The sequence below is a fragment of the Dipteris shenzhenensis genome, chromosome 1 (assembly GCF_047967505.1).
Source record: "Dipteris shenzhenensis isolate YYH24624 ecotype China chromosome 1, Dip_SZ_1.0, whole genome shotgun sequence".
Lineage (NCBI taxonomy): Eukaryota > Viridiplantae > Streptophyta > Polypodiopsida > Gleicheniales > Dipteridaceae > Dipteris > Dipteris shenzhenensis.
In genome coordinates this window covers 44,165,999-44,191,635 of record NC_141596.1, presented here as the reverse complement: position 1 = coordinate 44,191,635, position 25,637 = coordinate 44,165,999, and the positions used below count along the sequence as shown (strand labels likewise).

The 25,637-nt window shown below is 46.9% G+C and overlaps 1 protein-coding gene across 1 annotated transcript in view; it reads right to left on the bottom strand.

The window, feature by feature from the left end:
* Positions 1–25,637, bottom strand: part of LOC147905901 (Transducin/WD40 repeat-like superfamily protein) — a 109,618-nt gene that overhangs the window by 50,413 nt on the left and 33,568 nt on the right. Inside the window, exons 3-4 of the mRNA XM_087382257.1 lie at positions 4,585–4,683; positions 4,358–4,432 (exon numbers count right to left, since the gene is read on the bottom strand). Coding sequence (XP_087238383.1) covers positions 4,358–4,432; positions 4,585–4,683 — 174 coding nt within the window. The remainder of the gene's footprint in view (positions 1–4,357; positions 4,433–4,584; positions 4,684–25,637) is intronic.

Below are 25,637 nucleotides of genomic sequence, written 5' to 3'. Positions count from 1 at the left end.
ATGCAGCAGCTCCAAAAGCACGTGGAACTTTAGAGCGCCACTACCCTCTTCGAATGCATCCATGGATCCCACCCTTCCAGGACTCATGCTAGGGACTGGATGCTTGGTACCCTTCCCACATCTTTCAGACATTTGTTTGTTTGGAAGAGGTTTCTTCTGGGTGGTTTTTTGATTCCCCGAAGTCGCAATAATATTGTTTTAGGCTAGTCCTTTAGCACTCAGCTCCAGGTTGATGTCCCTCTCACCCTTCTCAGTAGGATTCGACCCAATGAAGAAGAAAGACCTTTATTCATCAAATTTCCGGACCTTCCTCAGGTTTACCATTGGTATGGTCACAAAGGTTCCCTCTCCCCCTGGTCTGCCTTCCTTCCTGCAGAGCTGACTGGAGTCTCCTTTGGTTTGGTCGCAGAGGTTCCCCCTCTCCCTAGTTTGCCTTCCTTTGCAGTAGAGGTGGTCAGCTCTGATGAGGTCCCAAGGGTTAGGGCCAATGTTGCTGACCCTAATATCTCTGATGAACACACTATGCTTCAGCGACTAGATGACTCTCTCTTTTAGCGGGAAGTTTAGATTTCAGTCCCACAAGACTAGGGGTGAATTTGCACTCTTTGGGCACTTTGCTAGAGATTGCCCAAAGAAGAAGAAAAGGCCCAAGGATACTTCAGGTGGTGTCTCCCTTCGGTAGCATGCTCCAGTGGCACCCCTTGCCCCTACTGGCCCTCAATAGAGATGGTTTCTCATTACAAAGGGGCCGGACTCAGAGCATTTTCACGGCTGCCACATAGGCAGCATGCTAGCTGCGTTTGGAGGTGTTCTGCAGGTTGGGGCAGGGCAGAAAGGTGCAACAAACAGGCACCTACTGTGAAGCTTCTACATGACAGCAAGGTGCAGTGATCTTGCAAGCATTTTTCTGCAAGATGACAACGTCAGCTGCAGGCTGGTCAGCCAGCCTGTAGACTGGATCGGGCAGTTTTCTAGCTCTCCAGTCCTATATCAACCGCACAAGCCCTTGTCAATGGGATCCATTTGTTGTTCCTCAGTATAGGGTGTTCTGTAGAGTAGCAAGCAGGTCAACATCCATTGTTGGAGGCGAGTAGTACACCGTAGGATCAGAGAAAGGTGCAAATGAGCAAACATTGCCACATGTTGGCTGTCCACTAGAGCAGGAGCACCACTATGCAGCACTAGGCAACACCCTGCTGCTAGATACTGGCATTTTTTTTTCAAGCAAAAGACTTCTATTAGGTATCAAACAAAACCCGCGAGAAGGTTGAGGCTGAAAATGCCACTGCAACCCTGTACAGGACTCTGAGAAGAAATGGGAGCCTCTCCACTCCCTAAGGAAAGAAACCCTCCTAGTAGAGGCCGCTGAAGATCCTCGTATTCTCATCCAAGTGGACATCAAGGTAGGTATAATATCTATCCAAATACTAGCCAAGGTATGAGAGGGGTGGAGCTGGGAATGGTCTAAGGCCTCTCTGCATCTGACTCTCCGGATATGCCATACTGAAATGCAAGCCGTTGCTCTCAAGAGGAATCCACCGAAGTATGTACCACTCTGAATGGTAAGGCTGGTACATCATCTAGAGAGCACGACTCAACTAAGGTGTCGCCGAATCGAGAAAATAGAAGAAGAGTCGAAATCCTAGTAATCCCTTTCCAGATATTCCTTGCTTGTCTATACTAACCAAACCTGAAGATACTTGAAAATACTTTAGCAATAAAATCACTGCTATTATAACACTTTCGAGCAGTTTGCAACACACAAAACAGCTTTCTGGAACAAATCGCAATATGGCTCTACTCCCAAGAATAGCTTGTAGAGGATCCTGGGCACCCTTAGACCAAATCGCGGCAGTGCTAGGCTCCTTGGAATCAATTCGCAGCAGGTCTGGTGCTTTGGAGTCAATTCGCAGCATCTCTGGGCACCCAGTAGGGCTGGAAACCCTAATTGCAACAGGTAGATGATCTTCTAGAACGGCTGGGAACTGGATCGCTGCAGCTGCACTCTTTCCGGGCACTTGTATGCGTCAGAGAGTCGAAGATATGCTGCTGGAATGAATCGCAACTCAGCCTGGGAGGAGTAGAAGTGAATCACAGCAATAGAAAGAGGGGTCTAAGAGAGAGAAAGAATACAAGACACCACAGTAGGGCCCAAAAATAAGGGCTGGACCGGTCTTTATTGCAATAGAATAATCTTTGTACAACTAGCTCATGAAAGAGCATAAGTCTAAGTACAATCTTGAATGAATCTAGGAGGCCAAGGGCCTTTCTTTTATAGACTAGGCCTAGCAAAAAGCTAGGGCCTGCTTTCTAAAAGCTACTTTTACAAAACGCCAAGCTTTTAGTCTTTTTCCTTCTAAATCTGGTGCTTTGGAGCTTTTAGGTGCCTTTCAATCTTGTGGGCCCTCCTTTTAATGAGGCGGCCCCTTGTCTTTACTTTTTGAGCCTTGTGCAAAATGCATGCATTCCTAGTTCATGGACTAATCCTAGTCCCTTGTGGGTGTCCCCACAGTTCTCTTTTACTAATGCGAAGCAAAAGTAAAACAAAGCTTATTCTAGTTAACCAAGTCAACTTTCTTGACCATTGTCAATGCAATAAAAAATCCTCTTTATTTCTTGGGAGAAATACCAATTGGTAACATCCCCTTGGCTTCTAATCAGTTGTCCTCAACTGAAAAGCTTCTTGATACAGCGTCAAACTTGGGGATACCTCCTGTCTTGGCATCAATTGCCTAATAGTTCTGGTACTTGGCAAGTTACCCGCAGATAACTTGCTTTTGGGTGCTTTTCTTCCTTGTGGGGTACACATTTTGTTCTTGTTGGAGGGTCTCCTCCAACTCTTCCACCTAAAGTGGATCTTGGAATCTGGTAACTCCGATCATTGACTTAGATCGGTCTTGTGGCATTCTCTGCTCCTTGTGGCCGACTAGCCTTCCAAGGCACTAGGCAGCCACACGCCCCTCTTTCTGCATCTAAAACACTTGCTTTCCGCACGGAGATTCATTTTTTCTTGGCGTTTCATGCTCTTTAAGAGCACTAGGCAACCATAGGGCCTTCTTTTTTCTTGGCATTTCCTATTCTTTAAGAGCACTGGGCAGCCATAGGCACTTCTTTTTCTTGGCATTTCCTGCTCTTTATGATCAACCCACCCGAGTCCTTTCGATTTAGTTGAGGATAAATTTTCCCTCAATTTAGTTCACGATAAAGTGAATCCAAACGCCAAAGCACTTCAAGTGAGTTCGTCACTCAATTGACACAAGCACATCACCTTAGTGACCACCAAAGTCTTAATTTTCAAGTGGTTTACCCCCAAGGATTTCTCAACAACTACATATTGTTTTGCTGTCATCACCAAAGTGATGCAAGCAGCTGAGTCCATGGCTAACCTATTAATATCCAAGGAAACCCAAGTAGTTGCAAAACTAGTTAACTATCTAGAAGATGGCATGATTAACTCCTTAAACTCAACAAGATTATAAAACACAAAGTACAGACTTTCCAAGTAGAATACATTTTAGATTTAAGTTTTTTTTTAATTTTAAGTATTTAAAACCTTTACTTAGATGTCTCCAATGAACATGGAAGAAAAGATTTGAAATACATGGATAAACACATGTGAAATATTTTTTTTTAAAACATTTGTGGACAAAACATAGCAAGACACATTTAACGTCCTCTTCTCGTACCCACACATGTAAAATATGGTGGCAGTCTCATCACCAACCGAGAAAATTTACCAACTCAGGACTTACAGCTTGAATGCAAATTATTATCCTTGGAGTCTAAACTAAGTGTTGCTAATGCACGGTATAGCCCATCCTTCGAAGTCTTTCGAGGGAGTCTCTTTATTCAGCCAACAATTTAATTCTGCTTCAAATCCAATGATCTCATCCTTAGTCTCAATCAAGGAGTGACCTTATGATGGGGTAGTATTGCTTCCACAAACTGGTATAATTCCCTCTGGAAAGGAGTGATTAGAACTGTCCAAAGATCACTGTTTCAGGCCTGAACAGACGCTGAAATGGATGGAGGCACTAACAAAAGGACTCAGCTGATCAACTCCAGATTCAGAAGTAAGAAATGCTAGCTGAACTAAAGCAAAATCAGCAGCAGATATCTAGATGAATCCAGGAACATACCCAAACTCATCCTCTAAAGACACAACATATAGTGCAATTTTTATGGGCTTACAGAGTTGCAGTAAAAGAAGGCAGCACAAGGGAATCATTTATTTCACAACAACATCCTTGTTAAACTTAGAGAAGCAATCTTATCGTATTCGTATTGTGAGATCATACACTGCCTGAACAGGAATAGTCATCATTTATATAACAGCAATTGTGTACAGTGATAAAACCTGAGTGACATCCTCTGTATGACATTCCTCCATACAGGCCACCTCTTTTCTTGTTCTCCAATCCCAACACAGCACCTAGAGACAACCAAACTGATGCCAAGTGAGATCTTAAATTTGAAAGCAACTCTACCACCAGACCATGCAGCATAAATGGAAAGAATTACAACTCCATCTCGCCTAGGGATGCCCTTTCGTTCAAAACCAAACAAAGGGAAGGGATTATATACCTTGGCCTTGCTTCCAGCAGCAACCAGGTTGCCACTTGAGCCACCAAAATTGAAGCTAAAGATCTCGTCCGAAAACTTAGGTGCCCTCAACAAGGTGACCTAAGAGCAAAATTTGTGGAAAATATCACAAACAAATAGTATACATTTTCCAGCATAATTAAAGCCAATATATACTCCTCATGATGTATTATTAAAGAACTTGCTTTTTCCGTTCCTCCCCACTTCTGTGACTTGGAATATAATTTTGCAAGCCAGTCAATTCTTAATTTGTGCAGAATATCAACCAGGAAATAGTGCACAGATTTTAGCATAATTAAAAGGGCTTACACTCCTGGTGATCTATTTTCTATTTCCTTTCTCCCCGCAATCTGTGGCTTAGAAGATATCCATGCATGATGGATGATGCTTTTAGCGTAATTGAAAGACTTCACGGTCCGTTGATATATTCTAAAGAGCTTTATTTTTCCTTCTCCTAGGATCTGAGTCTTGGGACATGATGGTGCATCGGTGATAGTTTTAGCATCATTGAAAGGCTATACCCTCCTGTGAACTTTATTTTCCCGTCTCCCCTACAATGACTTGGAACATAGCTATGCATAGCAACCCATACTTTCTTCCATATTCCGCCAATCCTAGCTTTAAAAAACATCGAAATACTTGGCTGTACTTTTTAAGACTTCGATTTCAAGTTAGCATTCCTCATGTAATTCAATCAAAATGAGAAATAAAGTGATGAAAACTGACATAGAAAAATTCCCAATAACAAAGTTACAATCTATCCACGGTAAAACTTAATTACAATCACTACCAAGTTACCCTCCCTGAGCGTCGCATGACGACGCCCCCTTCTCAAGGTTGACGCCCCGTTAGCTCCCATGTAGAAATGGTACATGCATTGCATTGACCTATGAGTCAGCAAGCAGATTGGCATCAAGCGTGGAAGAATCAAGCAAATGGCTGTATGTGATATGCACAAGAATTGTTATCTACCATTACAAAAAAATTGGGCTTAAAAAGGGCCCTATAAGGGAGCCCTTGGGCCTAGTGACATGGATGAATAAGGTAAATAAAACCCAATAGAATATTGGTTGGTGGACGGAAATAAAATCCCAATAGAATATTGGAAGTGACGTGACTTCTCTATTTATTTATTTATTTTTCAAAAAAGAGACTTCTATTAAGTAAGAAAGAAACTCGCTAGAGCAAGCTCTCAGCGAAAATACAACATCATGAAATCATGAGGATAAATAAAGCCCCCTCAAAGTGAGGTGGAAAACAACCAAGGCTGAGGCTGAAAGTGCCACCTCAACCCTGTAGGAGTCTCAAAGAAGAAAGGAGAGTCCTTCCATTCCCTGAAGAAAGAAGCCCTCCTAGCTAAGGCTGCACGGGAGTCTCCCTGTATCCTCATCCATATGGCCATCAAAGTATGTACGGTGTCTGTCCAGATACTAGCCAAAGTGTGGGAGGGATGAACCTAAGTACCCTCCATAGCATCTGTACATCTGGCCCTCCAGATATGCTAGGATGCTATGCTCGCTAAAATCTCCCAAGAAGTATCCACCGAGACATGTACATCTGTAAAAGGAAGGTGTGGTACCACATCCGGACGAACAGGACTCAATCTGATGAGGTCGAACCAAAATGGCCCGAGAGGAGTCAAGTCTCTCATAGAATACCCTGAGGCCCTGTAACAGAAAGCCAAGCCACTGAGCCCCATGTCATAAAGAATGGGGAGCAGGCAAAGTGACTGAAAATCTGTGTCCCTTGCAGAGGGGATCATACAGGATGCTGCACATGCTCTTTCTCAGGTTGATCCTCGAAGTGAAGCATCTCAAAGCTGAGATGCTGAGTCCTGCTTTATCAGATGTAGCTCTTTTGTCGGTACTACAGATGTTGATCTAGCTCCTTTGCCTCTGATGCCTGTGCTAACGTCTCCTTCTGTTTGGGATACAGAAGTGCCTTTTTTTCTGGAATCTTTTCATCCCATGTTACAACAAGTTTTTGACCCTGTGATTTAGAAATTTTGGGTACCAGCCCATATCAAGAAGAATCACAAGGACAAAAAACAGCTGGTTTTTATTGATAGTGTGGTTTCATCACTGCATCAGTTTTTACAGAGCAATAATTTGAAGCTGGAGGATGTTGTGTTTGATCCTCCTCCAGCTTGATATGTAACTTTTTACTTGGCTGCCTCATGACTTTTGCTCTGACGCTGTACTTGTAAATTTTTTTCTTCACCTCCTTTGAGGTTTCCCACACAGAAATATAAGATTTCACTAAAAAAAAAGTGTTGTGTGTGTGTGTGTGTGTGTGTGTGTGTGTGTGTTTGGCATTACAAAGTCCCTCTTCGACAACAGCTTTTCCTATGGCGAGTTCTCCTTGGCATTTGTCTTTGATGGATTTTCTTCTTTTTTTCAAACGATCTCTGCAACAATCATTCTATGATTGTTTTCAGACTCGTTTGATTGATTAGGATGTGTATACAGCTTATACTGAGATCTTTAGTTGAGTAGTAGTTACTTCGTTTTTTGAAGTAACTATGAATGTAATTATTCTACAGAAATAAAAGATTTCTTCCCACAAAAAAAAAGTGTGTGTGTGTTTGGTTTGTTTTGTCTTGTTTTGGTGTGGGGTGGGTGGGTTGTTGTGGTGGGTTTTTTGTGGGGGGGAAGGGGATCGATTTTGTGCCTGGCAAAACCTTAAAAAACACATTTTTTAGCACTATTCTAATCCGTACGCTGCTAATCCATACTCCGTACGCTGTTGGTCGATGTTGGTTGTGGTTGGCCTCAAGGATGGTCTTAAGGAGAATGAGGAGGAGGAGGAGGATGGCACTGATGCAGATGATGATGAGGATGAGGATGAGGATGAGAAAGAGAATGAGGATGAGGATGCAGTTTGAGGCTTGAGCCTCATCGGTTGTGAATTGTGATCCATTTCAATTTTCAGCTTTATTTCTGGGCTCTGGCAGCATTTTCTTATTCGATGTTTTGCCTTTGATGTTTTGGTGTAGTAACTACTTCCAGGTTTCTACTACCTACCATGATGTTTGGTGCAGTATTGATCTATCATTGACACTATGTATCCGAATCCAAATTCTAGATGACTCTGGTCTTTGGAGGGTGGACTCTTTGAACTTCATGATTCATGACTTTAATATTAATACAAGTTTCAAGTTGAAAGTTGAAAGTTTTGTAGCTCTATGTCAATGTAATGTGTACAATGTATATTTTTCTAAATGTTTTTGGGTAAAATTAGGGTCACGTATGTTTCAGCTCTAGGAGTTAAACCATACTCCAATAATACTTCCATACTCGTATGACGTATGCGTATGGTAACGTATGGAAAAAACTATGCTTGCAGTATTTGATCCTTCTAGTGCAGAAGATTGACACGACTCCGCTAATTTTGCACAAGACCAACATTGGCTTTCTTGGTTACATGTCAGTATAATCCTAATGTTCATGATGCGTACATGGCGGTTTCAGCTGTTCATGATGCCTGGTTCTTTGATAGTGATGCTAGCAAGCACATCACTTCCTGCCGGAAGTTATTCAGCTCATTAGAGCATACATCTCACTCCTCAACAGAATCCCGTGGCTGAGCCGAAGAATAGATCAATGATGGAGATGGCTAGGTGCATGTTGAAAGGGAAACATTTGCCTAACAAGTTGTGGTTGGATGCCGTCATGTGTGCTAATTACATTTTGAATAGATGTGTCACAAAGGCATTGCAGACTATCACACCTTATGAGGCTTGGATGGGTCGTAAGCCTCGCATTTCTCACATGAGGACTTTTGGATGTTTGGCCTATGCTAATGTGCCTTCACAGACACGCACCAAGTTGGATGATAGAGGTGTCAAGTGCATTTTTATTGGGTATAGCTCAGAGAGCAAGGGCTATAAGCTCTATTAACCCCGCACAGGCAAGTGATTTGTTAGTTGGGATGTTGTCTTTCATCGCTATAAGCTCTATTAACCCCGCACAGGCAAGTGATTTGTTAGTTGGGATGTTGTCTTTGATGAATCTACCACTATGCCTTTGCTGGACTGTAAAAAACAGTCCGTTGTTGATGTCCCAGATATTTTTGATACCTTGATGCCTTTGTTTCCATCTAATGCTCAAGATGATGTTCCATCTGAGGTTGTACCTCCTCCATTTGTTGGTCATGTACAGCCACATGTGCAGCCAGATATTCAGCCCGATATGCCTCTCATTGATTCGAACCGTTTGCACAGGGCTCTTGACCAAGAAAGAGTTAGAATCCAGGAGCCCAAAAAGGTCCCCCGTTGGCTCCTTGACACATTAAAAGAAAGCAAACAAGATACTCCTCTGCCAACCCATACCAGTTGTCTAGAAAGAGCATGCTAGTTTTGTTGCTTGGTTTGATGGTATATTGACCACCCAATTCAGGGTAAGGGGGGATGACGAGTGATGGTTTGCCCTTGCCGGTCGCAAGCTGACTTAGAAGTCACTATCACACGGGACGTGTTGGATAGTTGGCCTTTCTCTTTGCAGTATTGCGGTGGAGGGGGGATCGGTCTACTCTTGCGTGTTGGGTCTCACACCTCTTTGCTCCGAAGGTGGGTGTTGGAGATATCATTGTCAAAGAGTGTGTTGGTGTGAAGTGTTAGTGTGTAGTACTAGGTGATCTAGTGCTAGTTTATGTGTGTGTGTCTTGTGTGAGTGCCACGTGTCATCATGGGACTTATCCCATAGCACTAGGTGCTAGAATGTATGTGAGTAGCCTATATAAAGGCTTGTACTTCACTTGTCATGACACACTTAATGAATAAGATAGCCTTTCATTATGTTTTCATTCATGTATTATTTCCTCACACCCTAACCTTCTCTCCCTCTCTCTCCACCATGTTCCTAACACGTCTCCCATGTCAGTATCCAACGAAAGCCAAAATCAGCTCCCCAGTATGGAGCAATAAGATAGCCTTTCATTATGTTTTGCTACCCCCATCCAAATCATCCTCATCTGCTGTTTGCAGTTCCATAAACAATGTGGAATAGTCTCTGAAGCAGAGAGGCAACGAGGGCAATTAGGGTCGGCTCCGAACCTGGATCTCCAAAGGTTCACTCCAATCCCACCATGGATAGAAAGCCAAAAGAAAAGAGTGATCTTTCTATTCTTGTGGGATTTCCAGAGTCTCCTCCAGAAGCACCTCTGCAGATCCACAGTGATATCAAATGTCTCCCAATGAGGAACTCTAGAAGGTCTCCAACCTCTACCACTGAGCTGAAATCTCTTGGCATTACTTACCGTGTAACGAAAGAAGGGGATGCTCTTCTCTCCATGCCCTGCGTCAATCCACTCCCACTCTCCAGGGTCCCACTACAAATACCTAATGGGAACTCCCCAGTAAAGCCAAAGCCTCCAAGACCCAGTGGAGAGAAGCCGAGGGTCTGGGTGGAGGAACCACTCTGAATCTGATCCCAAAAGACGCACAACCCTGATAGGCTGAAAAGCAGACTCAAGCAAGATGTCCTCTGTGGATCTGAGCAATCTGCCACCATCCTGCACAATAAAAGCCAAAGCATCCTCCTATGCATCTCGAAAGGCTAAAACCTGTGTGCGGGACACCACCTCTCGTAAAAGTACCTGCCCAAGTGGAGCAAGTGAGTGGCATATCATCTGTGTCTACCCACTCCTCTGGAAGAGCTACCTCAATCTGCAAGATCCTAGCTGTGACTAGGTGAGGTACGGAGATGACAGTGGAATGGATGAGGTAGTCCCAATGGGATGTGGGAGCATGGGCTGACTGAGAGGGAGAGGGGAGAGTGAAGCGTAATGCAGAGCAGTGTATGACACCTCCGAAGTAGGTGTCATAAGTGGTGCGAGAGCTGTAACAGGAGAGGAAGGGAAGGAAACAACCGGCGCCACGGGCATAAGTATGTCACTAATAGTGGCTGTAGCTGTAGCTGGGGATGTGGGAGCTGTAGCTGAAACTAGTGCTGAAGTGAAAGCTGAAGTCAAAAGTGAGGATGTAGAGGGAGCTGAGACTAGAACTGGAGCTGAGAGTGAAGCGGTGGCTGAAGTCGAAGTAGAGATAGAGGGAGTTGAGGCTAGAAAACTGAAGTGGGGGCTGAAGTCGAAGTAGAGATAGAGGCTGAAGCTGAGATTGAAGTGGGCCCCGCCTTTGCTTTGCTTTCAACCCCGAGTCCACTTCGGTTCACACGCATGTTCACATCCTCAAGTTTCAATTGTGTCTGTTGTTTTTTGTTGTTGTTGTCGACTTTCTTGGCTTTATTTGTCTCTTTCTTGGCTTTTCCCATTGCCTTGGATTGATTCGTGTCCCCTTGATGCAGGTTTTAGTGTGCGATCGGGAGCGAAAGCACAGGCTCCCCCCCCCCAATGGCAGGAAGCACACCTAGGGCGAGGAAGGTAAAGAAGTCGGAGGAGCCGGAGGTGGAGAGGCGAAGGAGGGAGCTACCTTGGAGGGGGGGTTTGTGAAGCGTGGCGGGAGAGAGAGAGGCAACCAAAGGTGGGGAGGTGGAGAGGTGAAGGAGGGAGCGGGTGGGAGGCCTAACGGCCTAGGCGTGGGCGGAGCTGCAACGGCGGGAGCAGCAGCAACAGCAGCAGGCGGGACTGTAGCGCAGCGCGGGAGGGAGGAGTGCGGGAGGGAGGAGGAGCAGCGCGGGTGGAGGGGCAACGGAGCAGCAATAGGAGCTGCAGGCGGGGAGCAGGAGCGAGAGGGCGGGAGCAGGAGCGGGAGGGCAGGAGAGGGAGGGTAGGAGCGGAGGAGCGGGAGGGTAGGAGCGGGAGGGTTTGAGCGGCGAGGGAGGGGGCTGAGCGGAGGGTAGGAGCGGGAGGGCGGGAGCAGGAGCGGAGGGCAAGAGCAGGAGAGAGAGAGAGCAGAAGCGGAGGAGAGGGAGGGCAGGAGCAGAGGAGCGGGAGGGTAGGAGTAGGAGGGGTTGAGCGGGGAGGGAGGGGGGTGAGCGGCGAGGGAGGGGGCTCAGCAGCAAGGAAGGGAGTTGAGCGGAGCGGCAAGCAAAGAGAGAGAGAGAGAGAGAGAGAGAGAGAGAGAGAGAGAGAGAGGATTAACGTCCACGGGATGTCTGGCGAGCCCTTGGGACAAAGTGACACCAAAAGGGAAAAACTCATACAAGCCACAAAGGGCTGAGGCAAAGGGCGCGCTAAGACTCTTTGCTGAGTAATGTGCTGAAATAAAAATGAGCTCAATGGCTCAAGCAAAGTGAAGTACAAAAATATATCATATCATATCATATCATGTGCTATCTGCTACATGAAGCAGGCTGAGAACTGAAACTGGAATTCGAAACTCAGAAATCGAAACCCGGCACTGTGGTGGCTCGTCTATGAACTGTAAAAATGTCTCGAATCTGAGTCTGTCTGGCTGTCTCATGCTACGGTGTGGAAGGGGGGGCGTGGTCTCCTTGATTTCTGAACTCGGTGAGCTTTGTTTAGATTGACCCCTCGTCTCGGGCGGTTGCCTCTGAGGAAAGCTGTGATGGGGCAAACCTCAATCGAGTGTGCTCTAGGCACTTTCTTTGTCGTGGATGGCCTCTACAATCCTCTCTCGGTAATCCAGACTGCCCACATAGCAGCTAGCTCCTCCTCCACCCTACTGTGTCCTGGAGCTGAGTCGAATGCATAAAAATCTGTGACGTACCGCTATGTGTGATCAGCCTCTTCATCTTGTGGTGTGATCGACTCCTGCTGCTCTCTGATCTGTCGTAGTAGGGTCTCCTTGTGTTGGCGCATCTCAAGCAGATAGGGTCCAGTGCAGACCTGGTTATGGAAGTGGATCAATCGTGATAGTGGGCCTGATAGAGACAGTGGTATCCTCCCCGGATCTTGTAGTAGGCTGGGCAAGTGCAAAGAAAGTGTTCCTCTATCTCAACCACTCCCAGTGTGCATAGCGTGCAGGTCCGTTGCTCTCCCAAAAACTGCTTGTAGAAGGGAGGACAAGCCAGGAATTCAACACAGGCTTAGCACGTCTCTCTTATCCTAAAAAATGACCAGGGTTCTGCCTCAACACACCACTCTACCATAGTAGCTCACCCATAAGCAATGAAGTGCTCTGATACCATGTCAAAGAAGATAGCGTAGCAGAAGCGGGAACACCAAGGTATGACAAAGAACACCAGGAGGGCAAGCAGCCTCCAACACACAGTCTATTCCATACTAGAAGGAAAAAGACAGTACATCCACCAAGTGAACACTCTAAAAAGAAACCACAAGATAAGACCTAACTAGACTAATAAGAACTAACCATGGGCATGAACCATGGTCTGACTACTAACACACCAATCATAGTGCCGATAGGCATATCCAGCTATCCGTAACATATCTGTGGGATAGCATACGCGAGCTTGTCTTCCAACAAGAGCAAAGGAGAGAGAGAGAGAGGTGTAGGGACAGAGTGTGGCTGCTGCCCCCCGGGTCCCCTTATAGTAGCCGCCTCCCCCCCCCCCCACCTCCCACCCTTCCTCGTCTCGGCATATGGGCAAGGGGGTGCCTGAGCACTCTTCGACGCGACCTATGAAGGAAAGGGAGAGAGTGAGAGCTAGAGGGAGTGAGAGAGTCGAAAGCTTGGAAGCTGTAGTTGCAATAGAATAGAGTGTAAAAAGAGTACTACACAAAGTGAGTAGGATAAGGTTTTGTCCTAGTGACAAAACCTTAGTAGTCACTAACCATAGTTAGTGAACTAACTGCAGTTAGGGGGAAAAACCTCTAAATGAGGGAAAAGTGCTCCTAACTAACTTATTATATTACATTGGTCACTGCTGAATTATATCTATAATTCCAACACCCCCCTGCACTGCCAATGTCATGTACAAGGCTGATCAATCACCAAACGGATATAAGTTCAGGGCACTGCGAAATGCCTCAAACTTCTCACGTGGTAGCGCTTTGGTGAAAATATCTGCAACGTTGTCATGTGTGGACACAAAGATCATACTGATCTCTCCTGCATGCAACTTCTCTCTGACGTAGTGATAGTGAACCTCAATGTGCTTCGTGCGAGCATGAAACACTGGATTCTTTGCCACTGCAATGGCACTCTGACTATCAGTGAGAATTGGAGAAGGACCCTCCAAAGACAGATGAAGATCAGCAAATAAACGTCTCAGCCAGACACATTCAACTGTTGCTGTGAAAGCTGCCCTGTACTCAGCTTCACATGATGAGGTAGCCACTGTAGATTGTTTCTTGCTCAGCCATGAAATGCAAGATTTTCCCAAAAAGAAACAATTGCCACTAGTGGACTGCCTAGTGTCATAATCACCAGCCCAATCTGAATCACTGTAGGCATGCATCTGCAAGTCACCCCCCCTGGGAAATAGTAAGCCAAAAGACTTGGTGCCTTGCAAATAACGGAAGATGCGCTTAACTGCCTGCCAATGCATAGTTTTGGGGCTGTGCATGTACCTGCTCACCTGAGATACTGCAAACTGAATATCAGGCCTAGTATTGCAGAGATATATGAGGCATCCAACAGCTTGACTGTAAAGTGTGGCATCAACTGATTCTCCTGCATCATGCATTGTGAGTTTCAGCCCCGGTTCCATAGGAGTAGATATGGGCTTACACTCTTGCATGTTAAATCTGTCCAAAAGTTTCTGAACATACTTGGACTGAGACATAACAGTGCCACGTCTCTCATGAGAGAACTGGATCCCCAAATAAAAATGAAGCAGCCCCAAATCTGACATATCAAAGTGGGTCTGCAAATCAGCTTTGAAATCTGCAATTTTTCCTTCATTGGACCCTGTGAGCAGTAAGTCATCAACATAAAGAAGGATGACTAATATTTCCCCCCTATCCATCTTGATGTAGAGGGTGCTCTCAGTAGGACTATTGTGCAGCCCCTTGCTGGTCAAAAAGGCATGTATCTTGGCATACCATGCACGAGGGGCCTGTTTCAGCCCATATAAAGCTTTATTAAGCTTGCAGACTTGAAGTGCATTTGCTGTAATTCCAAAACCCGGAGGTGGTTTGACATACACCTCTTCCAGCAAGTCCCCATTTAAGAAGGCTGTTTTGATGTCCAACTGATGAACATTCCACTCAAAATGTGCAGCCATTGCAATTACTGATCGGATGGTAGTCATCCGGGATGTAGGAGCAAAAGTCTCCTCATAATCTATGCCCTTTTTCTGAGCATAGGCTTTAGCAACCAGCCTGGCTTTATATCTGTTAATGGAGCCATCTGGCTTCCGTTTGACTTTAAATACCCATCGTGTGCCAATAGCATGTTTACCCTGTGGCAAGTCCACAACATCCCAAGTCTGATTTTTTGCAATGGACTGCAACTCATCGTGCATGGCATTCATCCAATGCACATTACCTTGTGCCTCTTCAAATGTGGCAGGCTCCTCTTCATCAAGGAGAGTACCTGCATATGCTGATTCCACTGAATTAGCACCTTCCATGTGCCTTGCTGCACTGCGAGTCCTGCCAGGTAACGGAGCATCAAGTTTACTCTCCCGGAGAGTCTGTAACAGCCAGTTTGGGACTGTTTTTGCTGCATGTATGTCTGCAATTTCTTGCTGCACCGCTTGTTCCACTGCCTGTGGAGGAGGCATGACATCCTGTGGCGGAACTGAAGCATTTGAAGGTTGCTGTAAATTCTGATTTGGATCAGAAAAATCAGCAGGGGAACCCAAAGCAATGGGTAGCAACCCTTGAAAGACATCTTCTGAAGGTGAAGGCATTTGAAAATCAGCCTGAGTGTGAGCTGAATTTTCAGAAAATATCACATCTCTACTTACAATGATTTTGCGTGTAGCAGGATTGTAGAGACGATACCCCTTGCTTTCTGTACTGTATCCAACAAATATGCATTTGATGGCTTTATCTGACAATTTGTGCCTAAATTCAACTGGCACATGTGCATAGGCAAGGCATCCAAAGACTCGGAAGTGATCCACTGAAGGCTTCCTGTCATTCCAGACCTCAAAAGGAGTTTTTGTTTTTAAAGCCTTAGTGGGAGCCCTGTTCAAAATGTAATTGGCACACATCAAACCCTCTAACCAGAATTTATGAGGCATGTGTTTGCTCTTCAGCATACATCTGTCCATCTCCATGAGGGTTCTATTTTTCCTCTCAGCTTTGCCATTTTGCTGAGGGGTCAGCCTGACTGTGAGCTGATGCACAATACCCTTTTGTTTGAGGAAAGCATCAAATTCTACAGATAGGTATTCCCCACCTCTATCCGTGCGTAATGTCTGTATCTTGAGCCCAGTTTCATTTTCAACCATGGCTGAAAAGTGTTTAAACACTGTGAAGACTTCAGATTTCTTTTTCAGCCCATAAACCCAAGTAAAATTGGAGTAGTCATCAATAAATGTGACAAAGTAGAGATGACCACCCAATGACGGAGTCCTCATGGGACCACAGACATCACTGTGTATAAGCTGCAATTTGCGAACAGCTTTAACTGAACCATCCTTTTTGAAGGGAAATCTATGCATTTTACCTAAAATGCACCCTTCACAGGCATGTGGAGGAGGTATCTCAAGAGGTGGCAATGCATCAACCATTGAAAATTTCTGAAGTGTCATTAAGCTGTTGTAATGCATGTGGCCATATCTGGCATGCCATAATTCTGCATTTTGCATGGCAACTGTAGGGGTAGAAATTGCCAAAGCATGAGCTGCTCTTTTCTCAAAAATATCAAGCTGAAAAAGTCCACGCAGCAGAGTACCAGATAACATTAAGGCATAGTTAGCTTCCCTGTCCCGGACAGCACATTTGTCATCCTCAAAGATGACCTGAAATCCCCCTCTGTTAAGAGTGGACACTGAAAGGAGATTTTTGGTTATGCCAGGCACATATAAGACATCAGAAAGTCTGAAAATTGAGCCATCAATTGCAGTGAGCTCAACTTCTCCTGTGCCACGTACTGAATATGAGGAGTTGTTGGCACAAGTGACTTTCTTACCAACAGGAGGTGGATGCAAGGAAGTAAAGAGACACTTCCTTGAAGTGATGTGCTTGGATGCACCGCTGTCAAAATACCATGTGTTCAGTGTTTCATCAACACTGAAAGCAGATGCATCTGAAGGAGAGTCAAAACTGCAAGTCAAAAATGCATATGTATCATCACTGCAAGAAGCTGTACTATCCCGAGTATCTGGAACAGCCAACCTAGAATCAGAAATGCAAGATAAAAAGGCATAATCTTGACCAACAAAGTTGGCTGCAGCATCCCCACTGTCAGATGCACAAGGGGCTGAATCTGAAACAGCCATTCCTGAGCTGTTTTTCTTTTCCTTTGCAATCCTTTTCCTGCATTCTGCTATGTGATGACCTGGCTTTTTGCAGTAGTGACAAAAACCCTTCTTTTTGGGCTTGCTTGCATCACTTTTAGCCTTTTGTGAAGGCTGTCCTGACCCACTGGAAGGCTGATTTGCTGCTGTCTTTGCCTGTCCCTTTGTTTTTGATTTAAATTTTGAGAGCATGGCTTGTTCACCTGCACGTGAAGCCAAATTTTTCCTGGTCTGCTCTTCCTGAAGCAGAAGTCCTATCAGCTCATGAAAAGAAAGAGGATTTGCACCCCCCCTCAATGATAAATTCAGCGAAGTGTGAAAGCTGAGATAAGACTCAGGAAGAGAATTCAGAGTGGTTGTAATCATCTCTGAATCAGGAATAATTTCATCTATGTTTAACAACTGCTCTCTGAGATCCTGTAGCTTAGTGAGGTGGGCTGACATGGAGCCACCCTCCTCCATATGTGTATTGCTCAACTCTCTTTTTAAAAAAGATACCCTGGCATCATTCCGTGCTGCATACATGCTTTCCAAAATATCCCACGCTGCCCTGGAGGTCTTACACGACCGGATATGCGGAATGATTGATCTTTTCACTGAAAGAGAGATGCATGACAAGGCTAAGGCATCCCGTGAATCCCATCTCTTTTGCTCAGGAGTATTGACTGTAGCTGCACCAACAACTTGACCTGCAGCTGCACCTTGTGCACGACCTCTTCCACCTCCTTGCTGAGGAGGGGTAGCAGGTGCAATATCTGCTGGTCGGATTTCATCCCCATTGACATAATCCCATAAATTGCGAGAAATCAGAATATTACGTACCATGAAACTCCAGAGGGAGTAGTTGGTACCATCCAATTTGTCTTCCTGTGAAAGACCACCGAACTGGAACTCATTCTGATTTTGATGGGCCATATCTGAGAAAGAGATTGAAGCAGATACAAAGCTGAATTCCCTTACTGGGAATAAAATGCACAACTCCCAAAAAACACAGCCAAGCACGGGCTGTATATGCAACTTAGATTTCTGCACTTGAGCTGTCAGAAATCTGTCCAAGCATAAAACACTCTCCAAAATCTGCCAAAAGTGTTCCAAACACTCCAAGAAAGGCAGTATGTACTGAATACTCCAAAAAATGCTCTCCAAACACAAAAGCCCCAATTTGTGGCTAGAAATTGCAGCCAGAAAGGGGTAAAAATGCTAAAAGCCCCAAATCTGCAATTTTAATACAAAAGCCCCAAATTTCAGACTAGATCTGCAATTTTGCTCCAGATGTAGCTCCAAAATTGCACAATGATTGCAATGTCTGCAATATGCAAAATGCCCCAAATGTACTCGCAGAATACTTAGCCAAACAATGGCTGTCTGCACAATTAGCCTGCCAAAGATCACCTGCTAGTTCTCTTGTACAAAACCAAGGAGGTACCTGCTGTACTGAAGCAGATTCAGTACGGAACCAAGCCAAGAAGGTACCTGCTGTACTGAAGCAAATTCAGTACGGATTTACTGTACTGAAGACAGTACGGAAATGCCGTACAGTTTGTACGGCACTGTACGGCTGGTACGTCGACAGGTACGTAGACTATACAGGAATGATAACCTGTACGAAAAACAGGTACAAATACTGTACGGCGTCGATGTACGGGAGTTGTACGGCGTCGGTGTACGGCACTTCACGGAACTGTACGGCCTTCACGATGTACGGTGGCGATGTACGGTGAGCAGGTATGTACGACGGCGACGGTGTACGGCACTTCACGGAACTGTACGGCCTTCACGATGTACAGCAGAATACCGTACGATTGTACGGGCTGAAGCTGGACGAAGAGGTTGGAGCAGAATAGAGCAGGGAGCCCGGGGCTCTTGAACCTTGCTCTGATACCAAATGAAGGAAAGGGAGAGAGTGAGAGCTAGAGGGAGTGAGAGAGTCGAAAGCTTGGAAGCTGTAGTTGCAATAGAATAGAGTGTAAAAAGAGTACTACACAAAGTGAGTAGGATAAGGTTTTGTCCTAGTGACAAAACCTTAGTAGTCACTAACCATAGTTAGTGAACTAACTGCAGTTAGGGGGAAAAACCTCTAAATGAGGGAAAAGTGCCCCTAACTAACTTATTATATTACATTGGTCACTGCTGAATTATATCTATAATTCCAACAACCTAGCCCCGACTTTGCCTCCTCACAGCCAAGGTCATCGGGGCTCTTTTCTCAGCTTCCTGGTCCGAAGCCCCGCCCTCGTCATCCTCTGCCTAGAGAGTTTTGGAGGCTAGGACCGTGGAACTACCTAGAGATTCCAAAGTTCAAACACATACCTGCTTGCTCTGGAGGTGTCAGTCCTGATTTTACAACCCCAAAAAGGGGGTTCCATAGGAGTGTATGGCTCTCGCACTTGTCCCTTCTGGGGGTTTCATTTCTTAGCTAGTGGGGAGGAGCAATGGGCCCCCACGTTGTTTGCTCTGATGATGGGGCAGCAAATGTTCAGCCTGATGGACGAGTAGCTAGGCCCGCAGGGGAGGGAGCTATGGGTTTCCCATGGGAAGACCCGCCACTTTTCAGTTGGGTTTTTTTGCAGATAGACGGGACTTGGGAGCAACTATTTGTGTGCTTCGCCTAGGTCCTGAGGTTCAGCTTAAGCAAGCATCATATTGGACGCTACCGCAGTGCGTGGATAGGCTTGGAGTCGAGGCCTCCTTCTTGATGCAGTAGGCCATTAAGGTAGGTATCGAGCCAGTTACACCATTAGTTTGATGCCGAGTGGATTTGGACTACTCCCCCTCCAAACCACCGGCAAAGTCACAGAAGTCAGAGGTTGTAGTGCAGGCTCCTTCGCATAGGAGGGCCTTGTTTCCCACACCCCCCGCCTCCCCATGAGTTGGACCATGGTGAGTTGGAACGTGCACGGACTTCACGATCGGGCACGTCAACAACCCGAGCACTTGTTACTTCATCAAGAGTTACAGAGAGCAGTGGTTGGCAGGGCAATGGAATTCCTTTTGGTTTAGGAGCATATGTTTTTTGCCTCAGACATCAAACGTAGACGCCACCTCCTTCCTGGGAGAGGCCCAGAGATCTGGTCTCCTGCAATGGGAAGGAGTGGAGGGGTCTTCATTTCAATCTCGTAGACGGTTGCATTAGAGGTGTATGACCAGGGGGAGCTCATTACAAGCAAAGCACTCTGGATGGGATTACGGACGGGGGATTCCAGGATTGAGATCCTGAACATGTATGCCCCAACTTGTAAACAGCAGTGTCCAGCCTTCTGGAGGCACTTGACCAGACTCGTGGATTGTTGAAGGGGACTTCAACAATCTTGAGTTCGGAGAAGACAAACAAGGGGGTGCTTCTTTCTCCGAGATGCCCGCGGCGGAGAAGAGTACTTGGGAGCAGTTTATCTTTTCGGTCTGCGGCAGGGACCCCAAGAGGTAGGCTGAGTTCTCCAGGACTGGCAATCTTAGTTTCTCCTTTGGCAAGCGCCGGCATGATGGATTGCTTGAGAGGCTGAATAGGTTCTACCTTGGTGATTGGGCCATGCATAGAGGTGGTTCCACGGGCATCTTGCAGGGACTAAACTCTTAGACCACTCGCCGATTGTGCTTCATTTGGAGCAGCCCCGTCGAGGGTTCCCACAAAGGGGGGTTCACATCCCAGATGGGCTGATACAGGAGGAGGAGGTGCAGCAGGTCATTTCGGAGATTTGACAGCAGCTAGAGGACACTCCGGGTGGCTGGGCATCTTGGACAGCCGAGGCGATTCAGAGGAGCAGTGAGGAGCTCCGCACCCAGGCTCTCTGCCGTCGTTTTTCCCTTCTGGAGAGAGAGAGAGAGAGAGAGAAAGAGAGAGCTTTGAGGAGTGACTTAGCCTCCATTGAGCGTCTCAGGGAGCAGGACACGGAGTCCTAGTGGCTTACTGACAGATATGGGTGTGCACGTATGGAGCTTCAGGACACGGAGTTGAGGAGAGCTGATTATTCTTACCATTCCGCTTGTGCTCATTGGGTACAACAAGGGGATAGGATGAGCCGCCAGTTCTTTCAGGCCACGGGGCCTAGGTCTGCAAGTGCCCAGTTGCAGAGACTGAGAGACGCTAGCAGCAAGGTGGTTTCAGACCCTCATGAGATTATGGAGTTGGCTTCGGATTTCTATCGACACCTTTTTTAAGTGGAGGAGTCCCCCCCGGTGAAAGAAGCCCGCAAGGAGGTATGGGAGATGTGGTCTCTCAGGGCGTGAGCAGCCAGTTGGATTCTCCCTTCACAGATGACAAGCTTCGAGAAGCTCTCAGGGCACTTCCGACTCATAAGTGCCCACGGGAGGATGCGCTGTCCCTGGTCTTCTTCAGGAGCCTTTGGCCCATTGTGCACACCCCCCTTCAGCTGGCCTTTCAAGAGATCTTTGACTCAAGAGCACTCCCACCGTCCCTGAGCAGAGGCTAGATTTGTTTGATCCTGAAGGGAGGGGACCGCTCGGACATTCAACAGTGGAGACCGATCACTCTACTAGACACCGCATACAAGATCTTAGCCAAGGTCTTGAGTTTGCAGCCAAGACCCCATCTAGTCGACATCATCCACGACACGCAAACAGGTTTTGTCCAAGAGTGTAGCATCCTTGACAACATCTTCAATTTTTAGGGAGGCGCTGGATTGGGCCAAGGAGGAGGCACAGCCCCTTGCGATCCTACTGCTGGATTTTGAGAGGCCTACGATCGAGTAGAGTGGTCCTTCTTGGAGGGCACGATGCAGAGATTAGGCTACTCAGACAAGTGGATCATAGGGGTCTCCACCTTGTATGCAGGGAGTTCAAGTCAGACGTTGATTGGTGGGTTCACCGGGGAGGCCTTCCCGCTCACCCGCTCCATTAAACAAGGCCGCACACTGGCTCCCTTCCTCTTTCTCTTTGTCGCGGAGGCATTGGGTTATTTCCTGAGGTCGCAAACGGTTGGCCTCAGAGGAATGAGGGTACCGATCAGATAGCAGAAGGAGCTTCTAGACTCGGAGTTCGCAAATGATACGGCCTTGTATGTGGAGGGTTCGGAGGAGAGCCTGGATGCGATCAGGGGGCTCTTGAGGTTTATTGCACCGCCTCAGGGGCAAGGATCAACTAGGGCAAATCAGTCGGTTTTCTTTCAGTGACTCAGGAGTCTCAGGAGATTCTTCGGTGGGGCGCATTGGTAGGCTTCAGGTGGATCCCGAGTGGCCAGTCGGCGAGGTACCTGGGATGCCATGTGGGCATTGACATCTTCGTAGGTCCCGTTGGCCACAACCTAGTACATAGCCTCTTGCTGGTGTTTTCACAGGGGTTGCATGGGACAATTGAGATGCTTGGTCCGTAACTTCCTTTGGGCAAGATCAGATGGCACTCACAAAACCAGAGCTAGAGTTGCGTGGCAGGCAGTGATACTACCACAGGCACACGGAGGCTTGGGTATTATAGATCCAAAGATGCAGAGCAGAGCCCTGTTGGAAAGGTTGATAGTCAGGGGTCTCACTCCAGGCATGGAGCTCTGGAAACTTCTCTTGCAGCGCGGTCTCTTGAGGAATACCCCCCACACAGGTGGTCAGTGGCAGCTGTCCCATAGGTGGATCTTTTTGGAGGACCCCTCACGGGGAAGGGCTCACCCCTGATGAGGAGTCTCTTGAGGGTTTGGCAACGGATCTCATGAGGTCTCATCTGAGTCAAACCCCGGTATGCGGAGGAGTTTGCACACCATCCACTTATCTGGCACCCGGAGGTCAGAGACCAAGATGGTTTTATGCTGGGGCAGCGGCTACACATTGGCTGGGCACAGTGGGACAATGGCCCGGCTCGCTCCAGGGGAACATGGTCTAGACTCCTAGCAGAGGCAGAGGCACGATTGGAGGTCCTTTGTCATCTGAAAGGGGCCGGCCAGAGGATGGTGGAGATAGAGGCAGCTATTCCGGACTCTTGGAGGAAGGGACTGCAGGTTTTCACTCCGGCGCACTGGCTAGGACAATTCTCTAGACGGGTGTACCTCTCTGAGGATTCAGCTGTGCACGTAGTCGCCAACCCCCACGAGCGCGCGGTTCTATGATGTGGGACCGGGCGGGCTACTGCAGCCCTGGATCACAGGGGATCGTGATATGGACAGGGTGTTAGGCCATGTGGGTTGGCAGAGGGCCAGAGTAGTGGGACGTTTGGGCAAGGAGTGGTCGATCAACCCTTCTTGCATCACAGACCTAGATGCCCCCCGCTGGAGACTATGGTTATGGGAGGGTCGCCCTCTCAATGAGATACAGAGGGACCTCAGAGAGTGGTTATGGCCGGTCAGAGCGGGTCTCTCAGAGAGAGAGGAGGAGGTGCCTTTCTTCTCGTAGGACGTCACCTCTAGATGGACGCAATAGCCTGGACCCCTTCACGGGGGAGACATTGGATTGCACAGCAGGTGTCCGAGGAGGTTAGATCCAGATTTAGGGCCCGGCTGTGGTCTAGCCTGCATCCACGGAAGATATCCTATTTCTTCTGGATGGACGCACACGGAGGTCTCCTAGTGGGCCTGTGTCTTGAGCAGATGCAGGTGGATGGCAGCTGCTACAGATGTACAGGCAGAGCTATGGAGACTATTCCTCACTGCCTATGGAGCTTCCCAGCAGCTCAGAGGATCTAGCTCGGAGCGCTTCGGATTGTGGCACGGCTTTAGAGCACACAGAGAGATTTCACTCGGGGTATGGCAGCTTGGCTTACAGAGGGGGGCCACGCCTTCTCCATAGACACAATCTCGCCAGCTTACCAGATAAAGGGTCGGAGCATTCACAGCATTGAGCTTCACTTGGCTACTCCCCCCCCTTCTCACCATCCCCCTCAGTCGAGAGAGGATAGTGTCTGGCAGACGGTGGCCAGCATCACGGCCTGGAACATCTGGGTGGCCCGTTGCAGCTGGGTCATGGGCCAGCACCATGTTCCTCCGACGGCTACGCTGGTTGCCATTTGGCAAGATATCATTTATACGCTGTGATCCATTTGGAAGCGCGGCGTTCCAGGTTCTCGAGCTACCGACGATAGGCGGGCACGTTTCTGCAAGGCTTGGCCTACAGGTGTATTTTATGATCTCACGTTGCGAGAGATTCACTGGCTGTATAGTCCACCACCGTGGTTGTTAGCCCCCGTTATAGAGAATCCCTAGGCAGCGAGCTGGGATCTCGGCAACAAGCGGGCTTTCTTTTAGCCCGTTTTTGTTTTTGGCCACGATTGGCACCTTTTCGATTTTGCCCATATGTATGGTTGGATTTTAAGCATTAATAGAAGTTCCTTTTCTCTTTTTTTTAATTTTAAAGATACATACTTGAGTTAAACTAACTAGAGGTAGGTTACTTGTTAGGTTGGGTTAGGGTCAACTATGGCTAGCAGTCCTAAGTATCTTAAATACAAGGGCTTTGTGGGGATAGCTGCTCAAATAAAAATTGCAGCCCACATGATGGAAACAAATATGGAAAGCAAAAGAGAGAAGGTTGTCATACGGTTGGATAAACCTTAAGGTTGAGACTAGAGCTAGTGTGGATGAGGTCTAAATCCCCAAACTAGAGCTAAATGCAAGGCTAATGCAGAGGGTAATGCTACTCTAAAGCTGACTAGACTTAAAGGAAAAGAAAGCTATTTGGGGCATGGCTTCGCGCTTATAAAGTTGGAGTCATATGCCACTCATAATCAGAGCTAGGCTTATAAATACAAGCCAATTCAAGATGGGTGGTTCTCAAGGAGAATTGCCAAGGAGTAGTAGCTTGGTGAAAGGGAAATGTGATATGGGATGCATGGCCTACCCTTCAATCAAACTAGCTTCCTCAGTGGTCTAGATTTGGAATAGTGAACCTACGGCTAGGAGATGTGCTTGATAGCTCAACTCCTTTGGCCTCTTCGTGGTATGTTTAGGAAGTAGAGTCTAACAAAGGTAATTACTCCAACAGTGGGGACATCTCGTGATCTAAAACACTATGGAAGGATTAATCTTGTCCATGCAAGATGTCCTTGCTTCTCGAGGTTCTTTTGAAAATCCTGGCTCCTTGGATTGGAATCCAATGTGGGTTTGTCTATGGAAACAAGGACATGGGCTATTGTGGAAGCATGATAGGATGCCTACGGAGCTTGCACTGACATGTCTAGTTGGACATGCAGCTTGTAGAAGGGATAAATAACTCCAACCCATGGATGTTCAGGTTACATGACAATATAGTTTGGGCCAAGATGGCAATCTAGATTGGATCCATCATGGTGCATAAGAAGGTGGGAACTAGCTACCTTGACACATTTGGAGCTTGATGCTTTGGCATAAAGCATGACGTTGAACCAAAAAGGGGTCGATGGCTGCATGCATGGCCCTAATTGAGTTCATGTAGAATTTTTTGCTGAGATACATGCATGCATGACCACCTGATTAGGGAGAAGCTGATTTGGGGCTTCCTTAGAAGCGATGGGCAATGGAGGAATTTTTCTCATTTTGGGAATTGAAGCCATGAAAAATCAACATAGCAAGATTTCTAGGATTGGCTTTTTCTACAACCCCCCCCCAAAAAAAGGCATGGGATAGTGCGGGTGTAACGCAAGTGCTTGGTTTTTAGCTTGGGGTGGGCTTGTAACAAAAGAAGCAAGCCATCACTAACTTTAGATCCATGAGCACTACTTTTGGCAAGTAATCCTCGGCTCACAAATCCATCACGCTTGATAGAAGCTTGGTTGCCGGCCTCTCCACAAGCTAACCCTCCACGCTTGGCTGAAGACTGATCGAACATCTAGAGCAATCCTCGAGCTGCAGATTGCAGTTTCTTTAGCTAACTCCTTGGCTGCCACTAGTCATTG